Source organism: Manis javanica, chromosome 4, assembly GCF_040802235.1.
Source record: "Manis javanica isolate MJ-LG chromosome 4, MJ_LKY, whole genome shotgun sequence".
NCBI lineage: Eukaryota > Metazoa > Chordata > Mammalia > Pholidota > Manidae > Manis > Manis javanica.
The window spans coordinates 148,230,414-148,249,399 of record NC_133159.1 but is presented as its reverse complement, the minus strand read 5'-3'; the positions used below and the strand labels follow the sequence as shown (position 1 = coordinate 148,249,399).

General features: G+C 37.6%; 1 protein-coding gene, 2 non-coding genes and 1 pseudogene across 3 annotated transcripts; 1 reads left to right on the top strand and 3 right to left on the bottom strand.

Annotated features, from left to right (window-relative positions):
- The window catches only part of LOC140849100 (DNA ligase 3-like), an 854,661-nt pseudogene extending 851,282 nt beyond the window's left edge, over nucleotides 1-3,379 (bottom strand).
- Nucleotides 2,265-2,429, bottom strand: LOC118969574 (U1 spliceosomal RNA). Its single transcript, XR_005057485.2, has one exon. It is a non-coding gene; the product is annotated as a U1 spliceosomal RNA (small nuclear RNA).
- Nucleotides 3,235-3,398, bottom strand: LOC118969575 (U1 spliceosomal RNA). The gene has a single exon (XR_005057486.2). It is a non-coding gene; the product is annotated as a U1 spliceosomal RNA (small nuclear RNA).
- Nucleotides 3,399-4,475: 1,077 nt separating this feature from the next.
- On the top strand, nucleotides 4,476-18,491 carry LOC140848619 (DNA repair protein RAD51 homolog 3-like). The gene is made up of 5 exons (XM_073232885.1): nucleotides 4,476-4,490; nucleotides 4,645-4,746; nucleotides 11,524-11,655; nucleotides 17,582-17,648; nucleotides 18,421-18,491. The coding sequence occupies exons 1-5, from the start codon at nucleotides 4,476-4,478 to the stop codon at nucleotides 18,489-18,491; spliced, it is 387 nt and encodes a 128-aa protein (XP_073088986.1).
- Nucleotides 18,492-18,986: the final 495 nt, after the last annotated feature.

Here is an 18,986-nt window from a genome sequence, read left to right as displayed (position 1 = left end):
TAGAGTCCTCCTACAATGACTAGACCTATACTTAATTGAAGCTATATTAAAGATGAAGATACTGAGGGTTATAATTAATTGGATTTGGTGGTATCAATGTAAGATTTCTAAAATATGCATGTATATGAGCATATATATGTATCTGTGTATGCACTTATGTGTTTTGTGTATATACATTACACATGTTCTCTAGTTCTTGTCCTCATGGACATGCAGCATCTGGATTTTGGTCTCGAATGCCATTCTCCCCTAATGGGGACCAGTGCTCCTCAGAAATGGCTGAGTCCAGGGCTGGGGATAGATACACACAAAGCAAGCCTAAAAGCCTACTATTATGCCAGACATACCTTAAAGCATTTTTTTAAAATGATGAGAACATGTAGGACACAGAAACCTGCTCATAGGGGCTCCACACTGGCCAAATATGGTATGATTTAAGTACCAAATTAATCAAGTACAGTAAAATTATAAACCATCAGGAGAAAGTAATCTATGAGTCCACACAGATAAATTGGTAAGTAAAAGGGGGGTGGTGGAAGGTACTCTATTCTTCAAAAAATGTCAGTGTTATAAAGGAAAGACTATGGAAATGTTCTAGATTAACGGAGGCCAAAAAGACATAACAACTAAATGCAAAACCTGATTCTAAATTGGGATTCTGGAGGGGGGAAACTATAAAAGATATTATTTGATCAATTGACAAAACTAGAATAAAGTAAAATGTATCAAGGGTTAATTTGCTGAAGTTGATAGTTGCACTACAGTAATGTAAGAGAATAGTCCTATTCTTAAAATGTACATATTGAAGTATTTAAAACCAAGGGCCATGATGTGTGCAACTTACTTTCAAATGGTTGAGGAAGAAAACTGTACGTGGGTGTAGAAGGAGAAAGTGTGTGCACCAATGAACACAAATGATAAGGAGCAAAATGTTAACAGACAAATCTGGGTAAAAGGGGTAGGAGTGTTTTTTATACTGTTTTAATCTTGTCACTCTTCTGTGAGGTTGAAATTATTTCCAAATAAAAAGAGGGAGGGAGGAAGGAGGAAAAAAAATAGGACTCTACTCTCCTTATCCCATTTTCTCTCAGCACCAGTGAGATGAGAAAGTAGTATTCTCTACTCCACCTGCAATGTGCTGGCTTACTGTTCCTTCTCGTTATCTTCCAGCTCTTCCCAGCCTTCTAGCTCTGCAAGGTCCGCAATTTTTTTTGTGGTGGCCCGGGCCCGCTCTAGTTTCTCAAACATACATTTAATGTGGTACCACTCTTTCATACCCCAGACTCGGAGAAGGGATTGGGCACCACTTTGCAGATTCGGCAGACACCCTTCACAATCTTTTCCTTGCATTTTTTGCAGGCAGCTGTGCCACACTTGGCATAGTCCACACAGAGCCGTTGCTCAGCCATCTCACAGGGGCCACTACAGAGTCCAACATGCGATCCTGGCAAGAAAACAAGGCAAGTGGCACGCGGTCTTAGACTGCCATCCTGGAATGACAGAGCAGGCTTTCTTCTCTGGAGGAGGCAGCACCCATAAAGCAGATCTGTTTCTGACCACTGGCGGAGTTGTCTTATGCCAGGCCAATGATGTTGCTCTTTTCGGCTGAGTGCACAGAGGACTGGCAGGAAGAGGGTATTGAAAGTCAAAGTCATATAGCTGCATGAAAGGGTGAGAGGCAGACCAGGTGAGAGAAAAACAAGGAGCTAGGCTTCCACTTTCTTCAAAAGCCAAAGTCCTAACACAGTCCATACGAACTGATCAAACACTCCCCAAAGTATTAGAGATCTACTGCCTACAGGATGAAGAAGAGTTTCAACAGAGGAAAATTCCATTTGCAAAAGGGCATTCAGTTATCTAACATTCAAATGTTTATCTAGCAAATCACAATTAAGAGACTCCAAATGACATAAAAGCTTTTAATGGATGATGGCCCTTCAGTATTATAAGATCCTGAAGTTTCTTTTTAATAACCAAGAAAAATTATGTCCATGAAGTTTTAAATGTCATGCTCAGAAAATAATTAGGCCAACATCGAGATCTGTGATTCAATCAGAAGCCCTATTTCGTGATGCAACTAAACAAAGCCTAGAACCAGACTGCTTGGGTTCAAATCCTGACTCCTTAGCTGTGTGACTTGTGTAAGTTTACCTCTCCATTCCTTAATTTCCTCAACTGCAAAATAGAGACAATAACAGCACCTAACTCAAGGGGTTGTCTTGAATAAACCCCTTAGACTAGAGTGTCTTCTAAAATGCAAGTTGATAAGGAAAACAGGAGCGCAGTCCCCCACTGCCACAAAGTATGTAGCCAAGCTTCCCAATGGGGAAATTTGCAGAAGTCAGCACACCTGAGTGTGTGCAATGAATGAACCCCACTCTGGGAAAACCACCTTCATGATCATAGTATCTCCCCTGACAGGTAAGTACAAAAAAAAAACCACCCTGCTTCCTGGCACCTCCCCATCGGATTCCAAACACTGGACACAAAGGGTCACTCTCGTCAGGCAAGCTCTACACTGTCACAAAACAAGAGTTCTCCAAACTATAGAACCTACAACAGTAACAGTCGGATACTGGGAAATTTGCAAAAACCATAAACACATAAATACAATCCTGAACACGACCAGCAGACAGAAACTGGGCTCATTTACCTACTCTGAGTAACTTCTGGTGACCTCACTACAGCTCCTGAAATCTGCAGGTTTGGTTGATGTGGTGGGCTAAATAATGAACGGCCCACCAAAAAAACGTCCCACACGTCCTAATCCCTGGAACCTGTGAATATATCTCTGGGGCAAAAAGAATTTTGCTGATGTGACCAAAGATTTTATGTGGGAGTACCTAAAATTATCAAGGTCAGGGTTCTCAGGAAGGAAGCAGAAAGGCCAAAGAAACAAATGTCAGAAACGAGAACTACAAACAAGGGAGTACGAGAGAGAGAGCTTCCGGAAGCTTGGGAAAAGGAAGCTCTCCATTAGAAGAAAAATAGCCCCAAGCCTTACTTTTCAACCTCACGAAACAGAAGCTTGATTTACTTCTTCGAACTTGCTGTAACCTGAGTGAAATATATCAGATCAACAGTAAAACTAAGAAGCCTTTGAAACACAGAAATAGTCTGAATAACTCCTGGAATACATGAGGTGCCCAAAAGATTTAAGCTACATTCAAACACCTCTTCGAGTTATTACAAGCACTACGTACAGAAAAGTCCTTTTACGTACAAATAAAACCAAGAGAAAACTTAAAGATACAGTTGCCCACTACCAGAAATTACGCAGTTGAGTTTCCCACATCTGGGGAAATGGCAGAGGTCAGCGAACCCTAAGAACAAGGGATAAGTCTCACAGTGAGAAAACCGCCTTCGTGATCATGGTGTTTCCCCTGCTAAGTAAGTATGAAAAATAAAGCGTGCCTGACCCCTCACCCTCAGATTCAAATCACTATGAAGAGAGGGGCACTTTTCTCATGCAGCCTACCGTTCCCGTTCTTTCTGGAATAGAGTCTTCAGACGATAACTACCAGGAGACACTAGTTTGCATACCTGCATATAGCCAAAATCTTGGGAAATATATGTCTAGTTTAAGCATGACCAGCAGTCACTGCGCCAATCTACATATTCCACACCCCTTTTGCTGATCTCATTTAGCGCGTCTTAGCTCAGTAAGTGGTGTTCCCATAAAACTGGAAAGACGCTCTACGGATTTAAAGGGAAACAAATTAGTTCCTTGAAGTGCTCGCGCTAGAGACGTCACTGATGTCTGGCGCACTTCAAAAGCAGCTATCACGTAACTGAAAGAGCAACTCTAAGGTGAAATTTGGCAAAATTACAATCTGTAAATCCAGTCCACGTATTACCAAAAATAAGTTGTTCGTTCAAAGCTTCACCGACAAGTATAAAACATGCTCTTTCAAATCTGCAGCAAATAATCACCTTTAAGTGAAAGAGCAGTTGCACAAACACTGATTCTAATTTTGATGGGAGCAAACTAGCGAAAAGCTCCCACAGCGCCCCCACCTACACACGTGTTTGGAGAATTCACAGGGACCCGCGCAGCCCGCGATGTGATGATGGGCCCTCACCGTTGGAAACCACCTTCCTCATCGGAGTGTCTCCTCTCCAAAGCAAAAATAAATTGTGTTTTGACGGGTCTTTAGAGCCTCCCAAGCTCATAACTAAAAATACACAAGATGAGCAGAATACCTGGCCCACAGTAAGCACAAAAATTATTACTTATTGTTTCTCATAATAATAAAAGTAGACCTATTACAAAAATGAATTTTAATTTAAAAGAAGCCCAGTTAAAACGTGGGAAAGGAGGTACACCCATGTACACAGCAGCATTATTCATAACAGCCAAGAGGTAGAAGCAACCCAAGTGTCCACCCACAGATGGATAAGCAAACAATCTGGTATAGACATACAATGGAATATTACTGAGCCTCAAAAGTGAAAATTCTGACACATGCTACAATATGGAGGAATTTTCAGTAGGTGGTGGTTGCCGCTGGCTAGGGGAAGGGGAAGGGGAACTGGGAGCTGTTTAATGGGTAGAGTTTCGGGTTTGTGAGACAAAGTTCTGGAAAGCACTTGCAAAACACTGTGAATACAATTAATGCTACTGAATTGTGCACTTAAAAATAGTTAAATATTCTTTCTAATATTTATTATTTTCGTTGTCGTGACTACATAGAGCTACCGGCACAAGTTTATCTCCTTCCAGACTTCATTTCAGAACACTCAAAGGTATGGCTCAGACTCCTGAATTATAACTAACCAAGGATCTTTGGAAGTGTTTGATTAGCATGAAAAATATGTATAGTACATTGGCATAAAATAATTCAGTAATTTCTTCTTTTCTTGTCCCAGCACAATTTTTGAAAAGAGGATTCTTTCCCCATTGAATGGGCTTGGTGTCCTTGTTGAACTTAGTTGACCATAGAAGTGTGGGTTAATTTCTGGGCTCTGTTCTATTGATGTATGTGTCTCTTTTTATGCCAGGATCACATTGTTTTGATTACTGTGCTTGATAGTATGCTTTGAAATTGAGACATCTGAGTTCTTAATTTTGTTTCCCTGTCAAGATTGCTGTGGTTATTCAGTATCCTCTCAATTCCATATGAATTTGATCAGTTTGTCCATTTCTGCAGAAATGTGTTTGAGATTTTGACAGAAATTATGGTGAATCTGTAGATTATAACAATATTTAATCTTATAATCCATGAATATAGCATATCTTCCTACAGGTAACCTTCTTTTATGGCACTTCAAAGATAATTGTGTGTTTTACCAATTGAAGATTTGTGGCAGCCCTGTGTCAAGCAAGTCGGTCAGTGCCATTTTTCCAACAGCATTTTCTGATTTCATTTAATGTGTCACTTTTTGATAATTTTTGCAGGATTTAAAACTTTTTCATTATTATTATATTTGAATTGCTGAAATCTCATGATAAAATCTTAAAGGAGTTGCTTCTTACAGATGAGCAAAGAAAATGTTTTCTTGAGATGGAATCTACTCCTCTTGGAGAAGATGCTGTAAAGATTGTTGAAATGGCAACAAAGTATTTAGAATATTACATAAACATACGTGGTAAAGCAATGGCAGGTTTTAGAAGAATTGATTCCAATTTTGAAATAAGTTCTGTGGGTGAAAGGTGATCAAACAGCATCTAATGCTACAGAGAAATTGTTCATGAAGGGAAGAGTACATCAACGCAGCACACCTCATTGCTGTCTTACTTATTGCCACAGCCACCCCAGGCTTTTGCTGCCACCACCCTCATGAGTCAGCAGCCATCAATACTGAGGCAAAGCCCTGCACCGGCAAAAAGATTACAACTTGTTGAAAATGACTTGCACTCAGGTGATGCTTTTTTTTTTATTGAAGTATCACTGATACGCAATCTTATGAAGGTTTCACATGAGCAACATGTGGTTTCAACATTCACCCATATTATCAAGTCCTCACACCCGCATTGCAGTCACTGTCTGTCAGTGTAGTAAGATGCTATAGAGTCACAGCTTGACTTCTCTGTGATGTACCTATATTGTGATTGCTAATTATACTGCCCCTTAATCCCCATCACCCTCCCCAACCCTTTCCCTTTGGTAACTCTAGTCCTTTCTTGGAGCCTGTGAGTCTGCTGCTCTTTTGTTCCTTCAGTGTGCTTTTTCATCATGTTTTATCGAATTCTGTTTCCTAATATTTTTTGAGGATTTTTGCATCTATGTTCATCAGGGATATTGGTCTGTAGTTTTCTTTTTTTGTGGTGTCTTTGCCTGGTTTTCATATTAGAGTGATGCTGGCCTCATAGAATGAGTTTGTAAGTATTCCCTCCTCTTCTACCTTTGGAAAACTTTAAGGAGAATGAGCTCTTCTTCAAATGTTTGATAAAATTCAGCCATGAAGCCATCTGGCCAGGTATGTTCTTAGGCAGTTTTTTGATTACCAGTTCAATTTCATTGCTGGTAACTGGTCTGTTCAGATTATCTGTTTCTTCCTGGGTCAGTCTTGGAAGGTTGTATTTTTCTAGAAAGTTGTCCCATTTCTTCTAGGTTATCCAATTTGTTGGCATAATTTTTCATAGTATTCTCTCATAATTCTTTGTATTTCTATGGTGTCCATAGTAATTGTTTTCCTTTCTCATTTCTGATTCTGTTTATGTGTGTAGACTCTCTTTTTTCTTGATTAAGTCTGGCTAGGGGTTTACTTATTTTGTTTATTTTCTCAAAGAACCTGCTCCTGGTTTCACCGAGTCTTTCTATTATTTTATTCTTCTCAATTTTATTAATTTCTGCTCTGATCTTTAATGTTTCTCTTACTGACTTTGGGCTTCATTTGCTCTTCTTTTTCTAGTTTCATTAATTGTGAGTTTAGACTGCTCATTTGGGGTTTGCTCTTCTTTCTTGAGGTAAGCCTGTATTGCTATATGTTTTCCTCTTAGAACTGCCTTCGCCACTTCCCACAGGTTTTGGGCTGACTTGTTGTCATTTGTCTCCATATATTGCTTTATCTCTGTTTTAATTTGGTCATTGATGCATTGATCATTTAGGAGCATGTTGTTAAGCCTCCATGTGTTTGTGGGCTTTTTGTTTTCTTTGCATAATCTATTTCCCGTTTCATACCTTGTGGTCTGAGAATCTAGTTGGCACAATTTCAATCTTTTAAAATTTACTGAGGCTCTTTTTGTAGCCTTGTATGTGATCTATTCTGGAAAATGTTCCATGTGCACTCGAGAAGAATGTGTATCGTGGTGCTTTTGGGTGGGATGCTCTGTAGATTCTGTTAGGTCCATCTATTCTAATGCATTGTTCAGTGCTTCTGTCTCCTTACTTATTTTTTGTCTGGTTGATCTGTCCTTTGGAGTGAGTGGTATGTTGAAGTCTCCTAAGATGAGTGCATTGCATTCTATTTCCCCCTTCAATTCTGTTCATATTTGTTTCACATATTTAGGTGCTCTTATAGTGGTACATAGATATTTATAATGGTTATATCCTCTTGTTTGACTGACCCCTTTATCATTATGTAATGTCCTTCTTTGGCTCTTGTTATTTTCTTTGTTTTGAAGTCTATTTTGTCTGATATAAGTACTGCTATTCCTGCTCTTTTCTCCCTATTATTTGCATGAAATATCTTCAAAGTGAGTTTCTTGTAGGCAGCATATAGATGGGTCTTGTTTTTTATACATACTGTAACTCCATGTCTTTTGATTGGTGCATTCAGTCCATTTACATTTAGGGTAATTATCTATACATGTGTACTTATTGCCATTGTAGGCTTTAGATTTGTGATTACCAAAGGTTCAAGGGCAGCTTCCTTACCTTCTAACAGTCTATCTTAACTCACTTATTATGCTATTTCAAACACAGTGTAAAGGTTCTTTTTTTGTTGTTTTTCTCCCCTTCTTCTTCCTCCTCCACCCTTCACATGCTAGGTGTCATATTCTGTATTCTTTTGTATCCCTTTGTGTTTGGACCAAATTCCCTGACTACTTTGTGAATAGTTGGTTTAATTTTGTATTTATTTGCTTAGTTACTAATTGATCTACTTCATTTACTATGGTTTATTTTGTCTAATAACAACTATTTAGCCTGATGAGCACTTCCATCTAAGATGCACTGTAGAGAGAGTTTGTGGGTGGTGAATTCCCTCAACTTTTGCTTATCTGGAGACTGTTAATCCCTGCTTCAAATGTAAATGATAATCTTGTGAGGTAGAGTATTCCTGGTTGGAGGCCCTTCCATTTCATTGCATTAAATATATCATGCCACTCCCTTCTGGCCTGTAAGGTTTCTGCTGATAGCCTGATGGCATTTCCTTTATAAGTGATCTTTTTTTCTGTCTCTGGCTGCTTTCAATATTCTCTCCTTGTCCTTGATCTTTGCCATTTTAATTATTTTATGTCTTGATGTTGTCTGCCTAGGGAGATCTCTGCACTTCCATGGCCTGAGGGACTATTGGGAGATCTCTGCACTTCCATGACCTGAGGGACTATTTCCTTCCCCAGATTGGGGATGTTTTCAACAATTATTTCCACAAAGAACTTTCTTTCCATTGTCTCTCTCTTGTCCTTCTGGTATCCCAATAATACAAATTTTGTTCCATTTGAATTGTTCGCATATCTCTCTTACTATTCTTTCATTCCTAGAGATTCTTTTTTCTCTCTTTGCCTCAGCTTCTTTGTATTCCTGTTCTCTAATTTCTGTTTCATTTACCTTCTTCTCTACCTCAGCTAATCTACTTTTAAATCCCCCCATTGTATGTTTCATTTCAAACACTGTATTTTTAAGTATTTCTATCTCTTTGTTGAAGTCCTCATTGAGATCTTGAGTATTTTTCTGTAGGTCCATGAGCTTGTTTATGGCTTTTATTTTGGAATCTTAATCAAGAGCATTGGTGATTTCAGTTTCACTAACCCCTCTTTCTAGCGTTTTTTCTTGTAATTTTGTTTCAACCAAATTCGTTTGCTGCTTCATTTTTTTAGTGTTTCCAATGGATTAATAACTTTGTGTAGATGGCGCCCTGTAGCGCTCAGAAACTCTCTCTGGTACTGCCATGTGCCTGCAGCAGAGGCAGGGGTCACAGGCTAGCTGAACTGGCACATACAGGGAGAAAAGAGCTTGGCCTGGAGGGTTTCTTGCCTTCCCGCCTGCAACGCCTGCCTCCACTGCCAGGTCCAGTGCCCCGAGTGGACAGGGAGCATCTTAGGTACTGTGCTCCTATAGCTACCATGGACAGGGACACACAGCCTGCCAGGGGGAAAGAGCTGCAGGCTATATACCAAAGTGGCGGGTCTTGGGGTGGTGTTGCCAGCCAGGGGGATGTAGCATCTGAAGCTCCTGAGAGTTCCCAACCTGCTGTGCTGAGTGTGCCAGGATTGTTTTGTCCGCCTGCATTTTCTCCTGAGTAGAGAGCTGTGTGTAATCTTGGCCCCTTTAGTACCGCTCTCTCTGCTGGATAGTCCTTCGACCTGCCCTTCTTTCTTTTATCCCAGGGGTGCCAGTAGTGTGTACCTCTTCTCCACAAGCAGCTGGAATCTCAGTTTGAGTGTTCTGCCCATCGTTGCTTTGCAACCCCAGTAATCTCCAGAGCTCCATGTGATGTGAGTTTATGCTCCCAGAGCAGATCTCCAGGGCTGGGTGTTCAGCAGTCCTAGACTTCTACTCCCTCCCCACTGTTCCTCTTCCTTTGGCCTGTGGGCTGGTGTGGAGGCAGGCCTTGGGTCCTGCTGGATTGTGATTTTGCTACTTTACCCTTTTTTATGAGATCTTCTCTTTTCCCCAAATATAGGCAGTCTGTTCTACATTCTTTGGATCCCTTTTTCAAGATTCATTTTATTTGCTGTATTTTTGTGTAGGATTTGGCTTCAGCACAGCACTGTACCTTTCTTGTATAATTGTATAATTTCCTACCACTCCCCTCACTATTTTTTTCTTTTTTTACCCTTAATCATGCCAAACTTGGGTTCCAGCATCTTTGCCCTTCCTGTTCCTTATGCATAGGTTGTCTTTCCATCCTAGAGGTACTTATCCAGGACTCAGTTCTGTTGCCTGCCTCCTCATTGATGCCTTCCCTCACGTTTAGTCTGTTAGCCTCTCCCTCTCCATTACCTACTTATTATCACTTCACCCAGTTTTACTTTCTTTGTGGCTCTTATAATTGCCAGAAATCATCTTATTCATATATTTGCTTAAATGTTAATTGTCCCTCACTCCATTAGTATGTGAACTTCAAGAGAGTAGGGACCCTGTCTCTGGTTCCCCAATGCCTGGAACAGTGACTCGCATATAGTAGATGTCAATAAATATTTACTGAATGGAGGAATGAATACTCTGAATAAAAGGTATGAAATTGCTTATTTAGACATTGCTTCAAAAATCCTCTGTAGTTTGATCCTTTATTAGATAGAAAAATACATGATTTTATAGTTTTTTGTTTGTTAGTATTTGGATTAGTTTCCAGATTCTGTTTGTTCTTGGATCTTAGGTTTATATACAATTGTGGATTTTTTCAATAAATACTATATGGTACTGAAAATGTATTTTCTCTTCCTTATGATTTTCTTAATAACATTTCTTTTCTCTGTCTTACTCTATTGTAAGAATAGTTTGTAATCATAACATATACAAATGTCTTAATTGACTGTTTATGTTACAGGTAAGACTTTGGTCGACAGTAGGCTATTGGTAGTGAAATATTTGGGGAATCAAAAGTTACATGCAGTTTTTCTGCTGCAGGGGGCAGGCAGGGGCCACAGCCCCTAACACCCACATTGTCAAGGGTTAACCGATACTATTGTAACTTCACTGTAGGGGCAATTACTTCGATTATGTTTGAAACGAAACTGTCATGGAAATGTTTATAAGTAAGCCTCTTAATTGGAATTCAAGAGAAACCTGCCTCATACTGAATTCAGTAATGCTTGGTTATCCTATAGTATATCTAAAATTTAGGAGAAAAACTGAAACCAATATGATATTGGTTTCAAATATTGTTATCTATTGTGTATCGATGTTTTCAGTTATAAAAATATAAAAAGACAAAAAAAACCCACAAAATTTAAAGGGAAAAAAATAAATGAATATTAAGTTTTGGAAGAAGATATTTTACCATTTGAAGACTTTTCTTTTTTAACATGAAAAGAACTCTGAAAGAATAATTGACATATTTGAGAAACTTGTTTTACTAAGACTTCAAAAGTATTTTTTATCAGTGTTAATATATCTCTGTAAAGACTGTGTATTGTGGCAGATTATAAGAAAATTATAATTGCTCCTTTTTCTTTTCATTAAATTACTTCTTTAAGTTGATAAATTATCAAACCAGAGTGCATTTTAATTTTTGGTGAAAAGTGCAGAAAGTGTTAGTTGTACAGATTTACAGTCACCAAAATAAAGTCTTTGCAGAATCTAGAACCCTGGATTTTAATTTTGTTTTGTTTGCAATGGACCATGCTTTTGGAATTCCATTTTAAAAATTTAATTTTAATTTCAAACCCGTTATCATTGTCTCTTCTGTATTTAGGTTCGATTAGTGGTAGTGGACAGTATTGCTTTTCCTTTTCATCATGACCTAGATGACCTGTCCCTTCGAACTCGATTACTAAATGGCTTTGCCCAGCAAATGATCAGCCTTGCAAATAATCACAGATTAGCTGTAAGTATTACTAGTTAAGAGAATTTCATACTCAAGTCAAGCTTGTATAGAAATAACAAAATAGAATTTGCCTGACTAAATGATACTGACATACGGTTTTGAATGTAGTTTTGTTTTGTTTTGGTTTTCATTAAAAATTCCAGTCATAAGCATTCTGTTTCAGTGTCCTGGAAAATAACAAGCATAACTACCTTTGGTAGTTGCAGTGTTTTCTTTGTCTAAGTACACTTGATGTTTTTCCAGGTAAGCCCTTCCAACACCCCTGGTTTTTTTTACCCTGAGTCTTTGATTGTTACATAGTGCGCAATCACAGGTTCAGAAGGATAGAAAAATTACATGGTGTAGGCAATTAGATGTTTGGAGTCGAGCTAACTCTTCTTGATTTGAAATGTCAAGAGAGGTAAAGATAAGTTTGGAAGTGAACAGATAAAAAGGAGTGAGATAAAAACGTTTTTACTTTCTATTTGCAGTCACTTACCACTCTGCAACCCCATTCCACCGCTCACACAAATATTCACACTTGCCTGGGAGGAAATGGGAAACGGTCAAACTACTTAACTTGGTTTTCTTGGCTTTACCCTAGTTAGAGGGTCCTTGTCATGTAGCTGTAACATATCTTAAGAAAATAAAGAACTCCTTGATAAAATTATTTCAAAACATACATCTTTTGAGTTTTTAGATTTCTTTGCCGCTTGCTGAAAATTGTAGGGGCCTGTCTTTGAGTATCTTTCATGAATTTGTAATTTGTCATTCTGTTAATATCAGTGCAGAATCCCCAATAGGGGGCACTCAAGACTAATGGGTTGTGTAATTCCTTAGGGTTTTGCTTGTTCTTAGTAGAAAGATAGCTTCATCTTTTCTGATTAAGAAAGTAATCTAAACAGTATTGTGGAATACTATGCAATGTTTACGAAGAGCAGTATAAATATAACATACTAATGTCAAATAAGATATATCCAAATATATGATTAAGTGAAAAAATTCAAGTTACATGACAGTATATTTAGTGTGATCCCACTTTGGGGAAAAATAAAAATTATGTATGTCCATTTATATTTACATACATGGAGAAAAAAATCCGGAAGGACCAAAACGTTCACAGTGGTTACTTCCAGGGATAGGATTTTGTGGGGTTGAAGGCATACTTTGCTCTCTTACTTATAAATTCTTCTTTGTTTGATTTTTAATTTCCCAGTTAGCATGTATAGGAGCATATATGACCTTTGATAAAAGATACAGTTTATAATTTTAAGATATATAGCTTGCTGTAAGGAAAGTTCTAAATAATAATGTAGAAAATAAGCAATTATTTATAACCCAATGGTGATTATTCATGTTGTACATATTTTTCCAGACTAATGCTATGCATGCATACATGTTTTTTAAAGTGAGATCATATCATACCTATTGATATACAAAGCAGTTTTTTGTTTTTCACTCAGTAGCTTGTGAACATCTTTCCTTATATACTACTTTATAAGCCTACCTCACCTTGACAACTACACAGTATTCCATTGTAGCATTATAGCATAGTTTTTTAACTACCTTCCTATTGATTGTCTTTAAAGTTGGCTCCAGTTTCTCACCACTTAAAACACTGCAATCAACAACTTTATGTATGTTTATTTGTCCATTTGTCCAGTTATTTCTGAAAGTATTAAGCCAAAGGGATATCTCTATTTTTAAACATTTTGTTTATATATTATCAAATTCCCTTCAGAAAACGTGTTCCAAAATGAATGGCAATTCTTGTTTTCCCACATCTCAGTGAACTTTGAATCCTAAGTCTTGGCCAACCTGATATGGAGAGAGTCCTTTCAGAGATACATTTATTCATTAGCAGAAAGGCTTTTTTTTTAAACAGCTTTATTGAGATATACTGTAAAATTTGGAATAGTACAGTTGTTTTTAGTGTATTTAGTGTGCAACCATCACTACCATCTAATTTAGAACATTTCCATCATCCCAGAAAATAAATCCCTTACCCATTGGCCATCACTCCCTATTGCATCTTCCCTTTGGTCCCTAATAATCACTAGTCTCCTTTGTATCTCCATGGGTTTGTCTGCTCTGGTATTTTATATAAATAACAGCATACAATATGTGATCTTGTATGTGTGGCTTCTTAGCATGTTTTCATCCATGCTGCAGTGTATGTCAATATTCTTTTTATGACTGAATAATTTTGCATTTTCTTGATATAACACATTTTGTTCATCTGTTCATCAATTAAAGGACATTTGGGCAGTGGAAGACTTTTTAAGGCAATGAAGCTCATAATTTCAAGTTGATTGTTACATCACTATTTTAAAGACTCATTCTTTAAGAGTTTGTACTAACCATACAGTAGTTTTCATTTGTATTGTGGTAAGGCCAACGTTTTTGCAGAAGTAGTGTAATTGTTTTATAAATATTTGCTGACAGTGCAAATTCTAATTTTGGGTTATTGAACAGTTGGTAAGCCAGTACATCTATTTACATTCTCTTCAAAATATGTAATGGATGTGTAAGGGATAAAGAGGCACAAAATCTCAATCATAATATAAATTAGTCACAGGGGTGAAAGTACAGCATGGAGATTATAGTCAATAGTTCTGTAATATCTTTCTATGTTGACAGATAAAACTACACTAGTTGGGGTGGGCGTTTTATAATGTAGGTAACTATCGAAACACTACATGTGTACTTGAAACCAATACAGTATTGTATATTAATAGAAAAAAAGAATGTAACAGAAAAACTAAATACAGGTTTCCCCGGCTGTCTGAAAGTAGAGTGTTGCAGTGAAACCTTTTGTATGCCAACATGGCATAAAGCAAAGAAGCAATCACCATTAATTTATATGGAAACATTTTTTAGATTTCGCATATCCAAAAAGCAACCTCTTTTAGGCTGTTCTGATATCTTAGGACACATCTTACTAACACATGCACAAAATAAATCAAGATATAGCAGCACAGATGCTCACAGATACAGCTCAAAGCTTATGGTGGCCTGCTGCTGAGAAACTGGGTGTAGCTCCCAGGAAGGGAGCTGGCAGTACCCATCTCACTGCTCAGGTTGCACCCTGCGTCTGTAACAGCTCACTGCAAAACAAATGCTGAATGCTATTTTTGCTTTTCACCTTTTTTCATAAAAGCAGAAATCCTCTATGGATCTCCTTCAGTTAGCAAAATCCGAGACTAATGTGGTCTTTTCATAAAAGCAAAGTGGCACTAATGTGAACCTTCAAAAAGCAGTGGAAGCCTCTACACTCTAAACGAGTGCTGAGATAGAACTTTCTGTAAAGATGAAAATGCTCAGTTTAATACAGTAGTTGCATGGCTGTTGAGCACTTGAAATATGGCTAATGCTACTAAAGAACTGAATTTCTAGTTTAATTTAAAAATCTATATGAGGCTAAGGGCTGCAGAATTGGACAGTGCACCTCTAGCCAAAAAGTGTGAGTAAATATTCCAGTTGCTAGAGCTTAAATCCTTGGTAGTATGTCCTGTAAAGGGTATTATTCAGCCTGTTGGGGACTCCAGTTGTGGCTGTATGTACAGTAATGATATTATTCAGCATGCTGTGATGCCATTAGTCATATATTTCAGTTAATTCCCAGTTTAAATTCCTGCTTACCTTGTTCTGAGATGGCTAGTGTGAGGTGAGATGCTTGGGGAAGCCGCTATAGCACTTAAAGGGAGAGGAACTAGAAGGAAGTCATGTCATCCAGGTGGTGCCTAATTGGAATCTAGATGGATTACTGACTTCTCCTAAAACAAAAAATTTGAGGGTGTTAATGTTAGGGTGCAGGCTTCCGAGGCTTCCCCAGAGAACAAACTACACAGGCATAGAGATGTAAATTCAAGCAAAGTCTTTATTCAGCCAACTAGTTGGGGTCCAAGTCAGCCCGACGCAGCGGGTCTCAACAAGGACCCCGAGCACTCTGAGCCAAGGGTTTATATAGCAATTTCAAAGCACTTAACTCATAGCAATTTTCTATAACTATACATTATTCTTGCAAGACATATATCCTGGGGTTAAGCAAGGGCAGGGTAAGACTACTCCTCAATGGTTAGGAAGGTTCTGCACGATAAGCTTGGTATGTAAGATTTACTGACCAAGGTTAGCTGACCAAGGGTCACAGCTGCCCACTACCCGGTGCTCATGATTAACTTGTTTTTCAAGGCCTTACCCAGGCCCAGGGTTTGTTTTTTTTTTGTTTTTTTTTGTTTTTTTTCCTCTGAGTCACACTCTCAGAAAATGGTTTCTAGGTTTCTAAGATGGCTATGCTTATGCTAATTTACTAATCTTACTAATGCTTAGATTCTACATTTCCCCACTTTCCTTTGACCATTCCAATCATGGAATGTTTGTTTCTTCCTGCTGTGTGAGTGAATGATACTGCGGTCTCAGCATTAGCACCTGAACAGCACTCACTCTTTCCCTAACAAAGGCTATTAGCCGGTTTAAGATACAGGGACCTAAAGTGAGAAGCAGTATAAAAATAAGCAAGGGCCCTGCCAGGGTGGATATCAGGGTTGTAAACCATGGGGATTTAGTAAACTAGGATTTAAATAGCCCTTGGCAGGCCTCTCGCTCTCTCTTCCTTTGATCTGGTCTCTCTCTAAGTTTAGACATTGAATCTCTTACTATTCCGGAATGGTCTGCTGTTAAGGTTTAGCTAAGTTTTATTAGTTCTTTTTCCTGACTCTTAATGCTCTCTGCACTCCTTTACAGTTACCACTGCAGTGGGAAGAGCCAAACCATCTTTTTCTTTCTTGGCTTTCTTGTGGAACTGATAACTTTTCAGATTAGGTACCTTTTCTCATTGCTTTTTGCAGAAGTTCTTTATCACTTTTTACTTGCAATAGTATGTGTCTTATTTCTGGTGGGAAGGTCTATATTGGAAGAATATTTAACATAACTGTTTCTAGAGAATTTTGGATGAGAAAGTGCCCGGTGCTCACTATATTGAGCCAGCCTTAAACACTTTCATATTCTCTACTTAAAAATGACTATCTTTCAAAACGTGGAATCTGTTTTAAAAGCCACTGTTTAATCAAAACAATTAGCATTTTCAGCCTTCAGGGCCATCTGAGTGAAGCAGTGCCTATCTCTATTATCACTATACTAGCATAATTATAATTTGGGATCATTTGGCCTGTTTACTCGGTTTCATTTTTTCCAGTTCTTCCACTTATATTGTACTTTCTTTATGTTTTTAGGTCTCATCTCATAATTATTTGCCTCAGTTTTTTCCCCATAACATCATAAATGGTAGTACTTACTATATCTCTTCCCTAAAAATGCAAACATTGAGTTATTATGGAGTTCATATTTCTTTGAATAAATACATTTAGAGAGAAAATAGTGGTAAAGAACACACACTCAGTCTTTCTAATCTTCTGAATTTCTTATGTGTTAAAGTGGAATAATAATAAATAATAACTTATTTGTAGAATTATTCATCTAATAATGAATATTAGATAGGATAATGAGGTAAAGCACTTAGAATAGTTTCTGGCATGTATTAAATACTCAGTAAATGTTTATTACCACTCCTGACGTTACTATTGATCTGATTTTTCCTATTGACTTATACAAAATTAAAATTTCAAAAGTGTGGTTTTTCTGATGCTCCCAGTTATAAAGTTTTTACACATGGTCTCTTTAGACCTTTATGCATTATCTATTATATTTTTATTCTTCCATTTTCACAATGTAAGCTTCTTTGTTCTTGTCTGTTGAAAAATGTTTTATGTTCAGTGGTATCATATTTTCAGATAACTGCTCATTTTTATGGGTAAATTTTAAAAAATTTATCAAAAGTTTTCATTATCTACATGTCTTAGTTATAGTCAGAATACTAAAATAACAAAACTATTTACTTGGTAATTTTAGGAGAGACTCACCCAATTTTCTCACATTTTGTTTTTTTTAGGTAGTTTTAACCAATCAGATGACAACAAAGATTGACAGAAATAAGGCCTTGCTAGTTCCTGCATTGGGTGGGTAATCAATCAGATAAACATTTTTAGTTACTCACATTTTTTCTGCCTTTTTCATTTGATGCTTGTTGAGTGCCATAAGCTCTGTGGAAGCCAAGACTGTGTCTCTCTTACTGATCTTAGTGTTATTTAGCTTAGATTTATAAGACTATATCTGTCTTACAAATCTTAACATCAAGCACAGTTCCCTTAGATACTGACTCTTCCTTTCAGTTATTTAACAAATATTTACTGAGCAGCTACTATCTGGCAACTATTGCTTCAGGTAATGAGTGTATAGATATTCATTGGATGACTCTTGTCCTCAGAAAGCTTGCAGTGTTAGGTAGGAGGAAGGGTGAATCCATTTAAATACAAACCACACTACAGTGAATAGATCTACGACTTTCTAACTTCAGTCAAGGTTTTGTTAGAACACAATGCTTCAGGATTTATTTCTACTAAAATCTTGAAGAATACTCTGTCAGAGTTTTTGTTTTTCTTCTGGTGTTCAGGAATATGTTTAGTGGGCCTGATGGTGTAGAAGATTGACAAATATGTTGACTAAAACTGTATGTAGTTTTCTAAAAGTAAATGGAGGATAATGATCTGTAATATTTTCATAGATAGGTAAAAATCTGTTAATCTCAGAAGTAACATGTACCAGGTTTTTTGAAACCAAGTATACTCTCGTTATGTTAAATCGGGTAAAGTCAAACTATATTTGAGGCATTCTGAGATGCATGTAACCTACTCAGTAAGGCAGTATACCGTTATGTTCTTTTTCCCTCAGGAGAAAGCTGGGGACATGCTGCTACCATACGGCTAATATTTCATTGGGACCAAAAGCAAGGGTCAGTGTAGAAACAAGTTGATAATGCTGAGTCTTCAGGTAATTACACTGAACTTAACCAGTTTCTTAGATCCAGTCCAGTGGATGAGATCTGCAGTACCCCATGGACTAAATAAATTAAAGCTTTTATTGCCTTGCCCTTTATCACCTAGAGCAAACGTGGAAGCATGTTGTTATACTGCACATTTAGCAACATAGGAAATTCTTTGGAATATTAAATGATGGGGTGCACCTGACAAGAGTAGGTGGCCAAGGAATGCTACCTTTTAAAGCTCTTGAAATCAAATACTATTTATTAGCCATTAGCCATGCAGAAGGAGGTGGGTACTCTGTGTTTCTGGAAGGGATTGAAAGAATTAAAAAATCAGGACAAAGGCAACTTTTGAGTTAGAGTTAGGACTAATTTATGTGGAAAATAGGATGGCGTTTCTTAGTTGCTTAATACATTTATGGTATGAAATTGTGTCTATTTTTGTTTTCTTTTATATTTCCCTGTCCTACTTTTG

Bases quoted from the DNA above. Each gene is read 5' to 3' on its own strand.
- LOC140848619 (XM_073232885.1), top strand. The intron at 11,656-17,581 runs GTAAGTATTACT...TGTTTTTTTTAG, and splicing joins CAAATAATCACAGATTAGCT to GTAGTTTTAACCAATCAGAT. The intron at 17,649-18,420 runs GTGGGTAATCAA...TTTTTCCCTCAG, and splicing joins CTTGCTAGTTCCTGCATTGG to GAGAAAGCTGGGGACATGCT.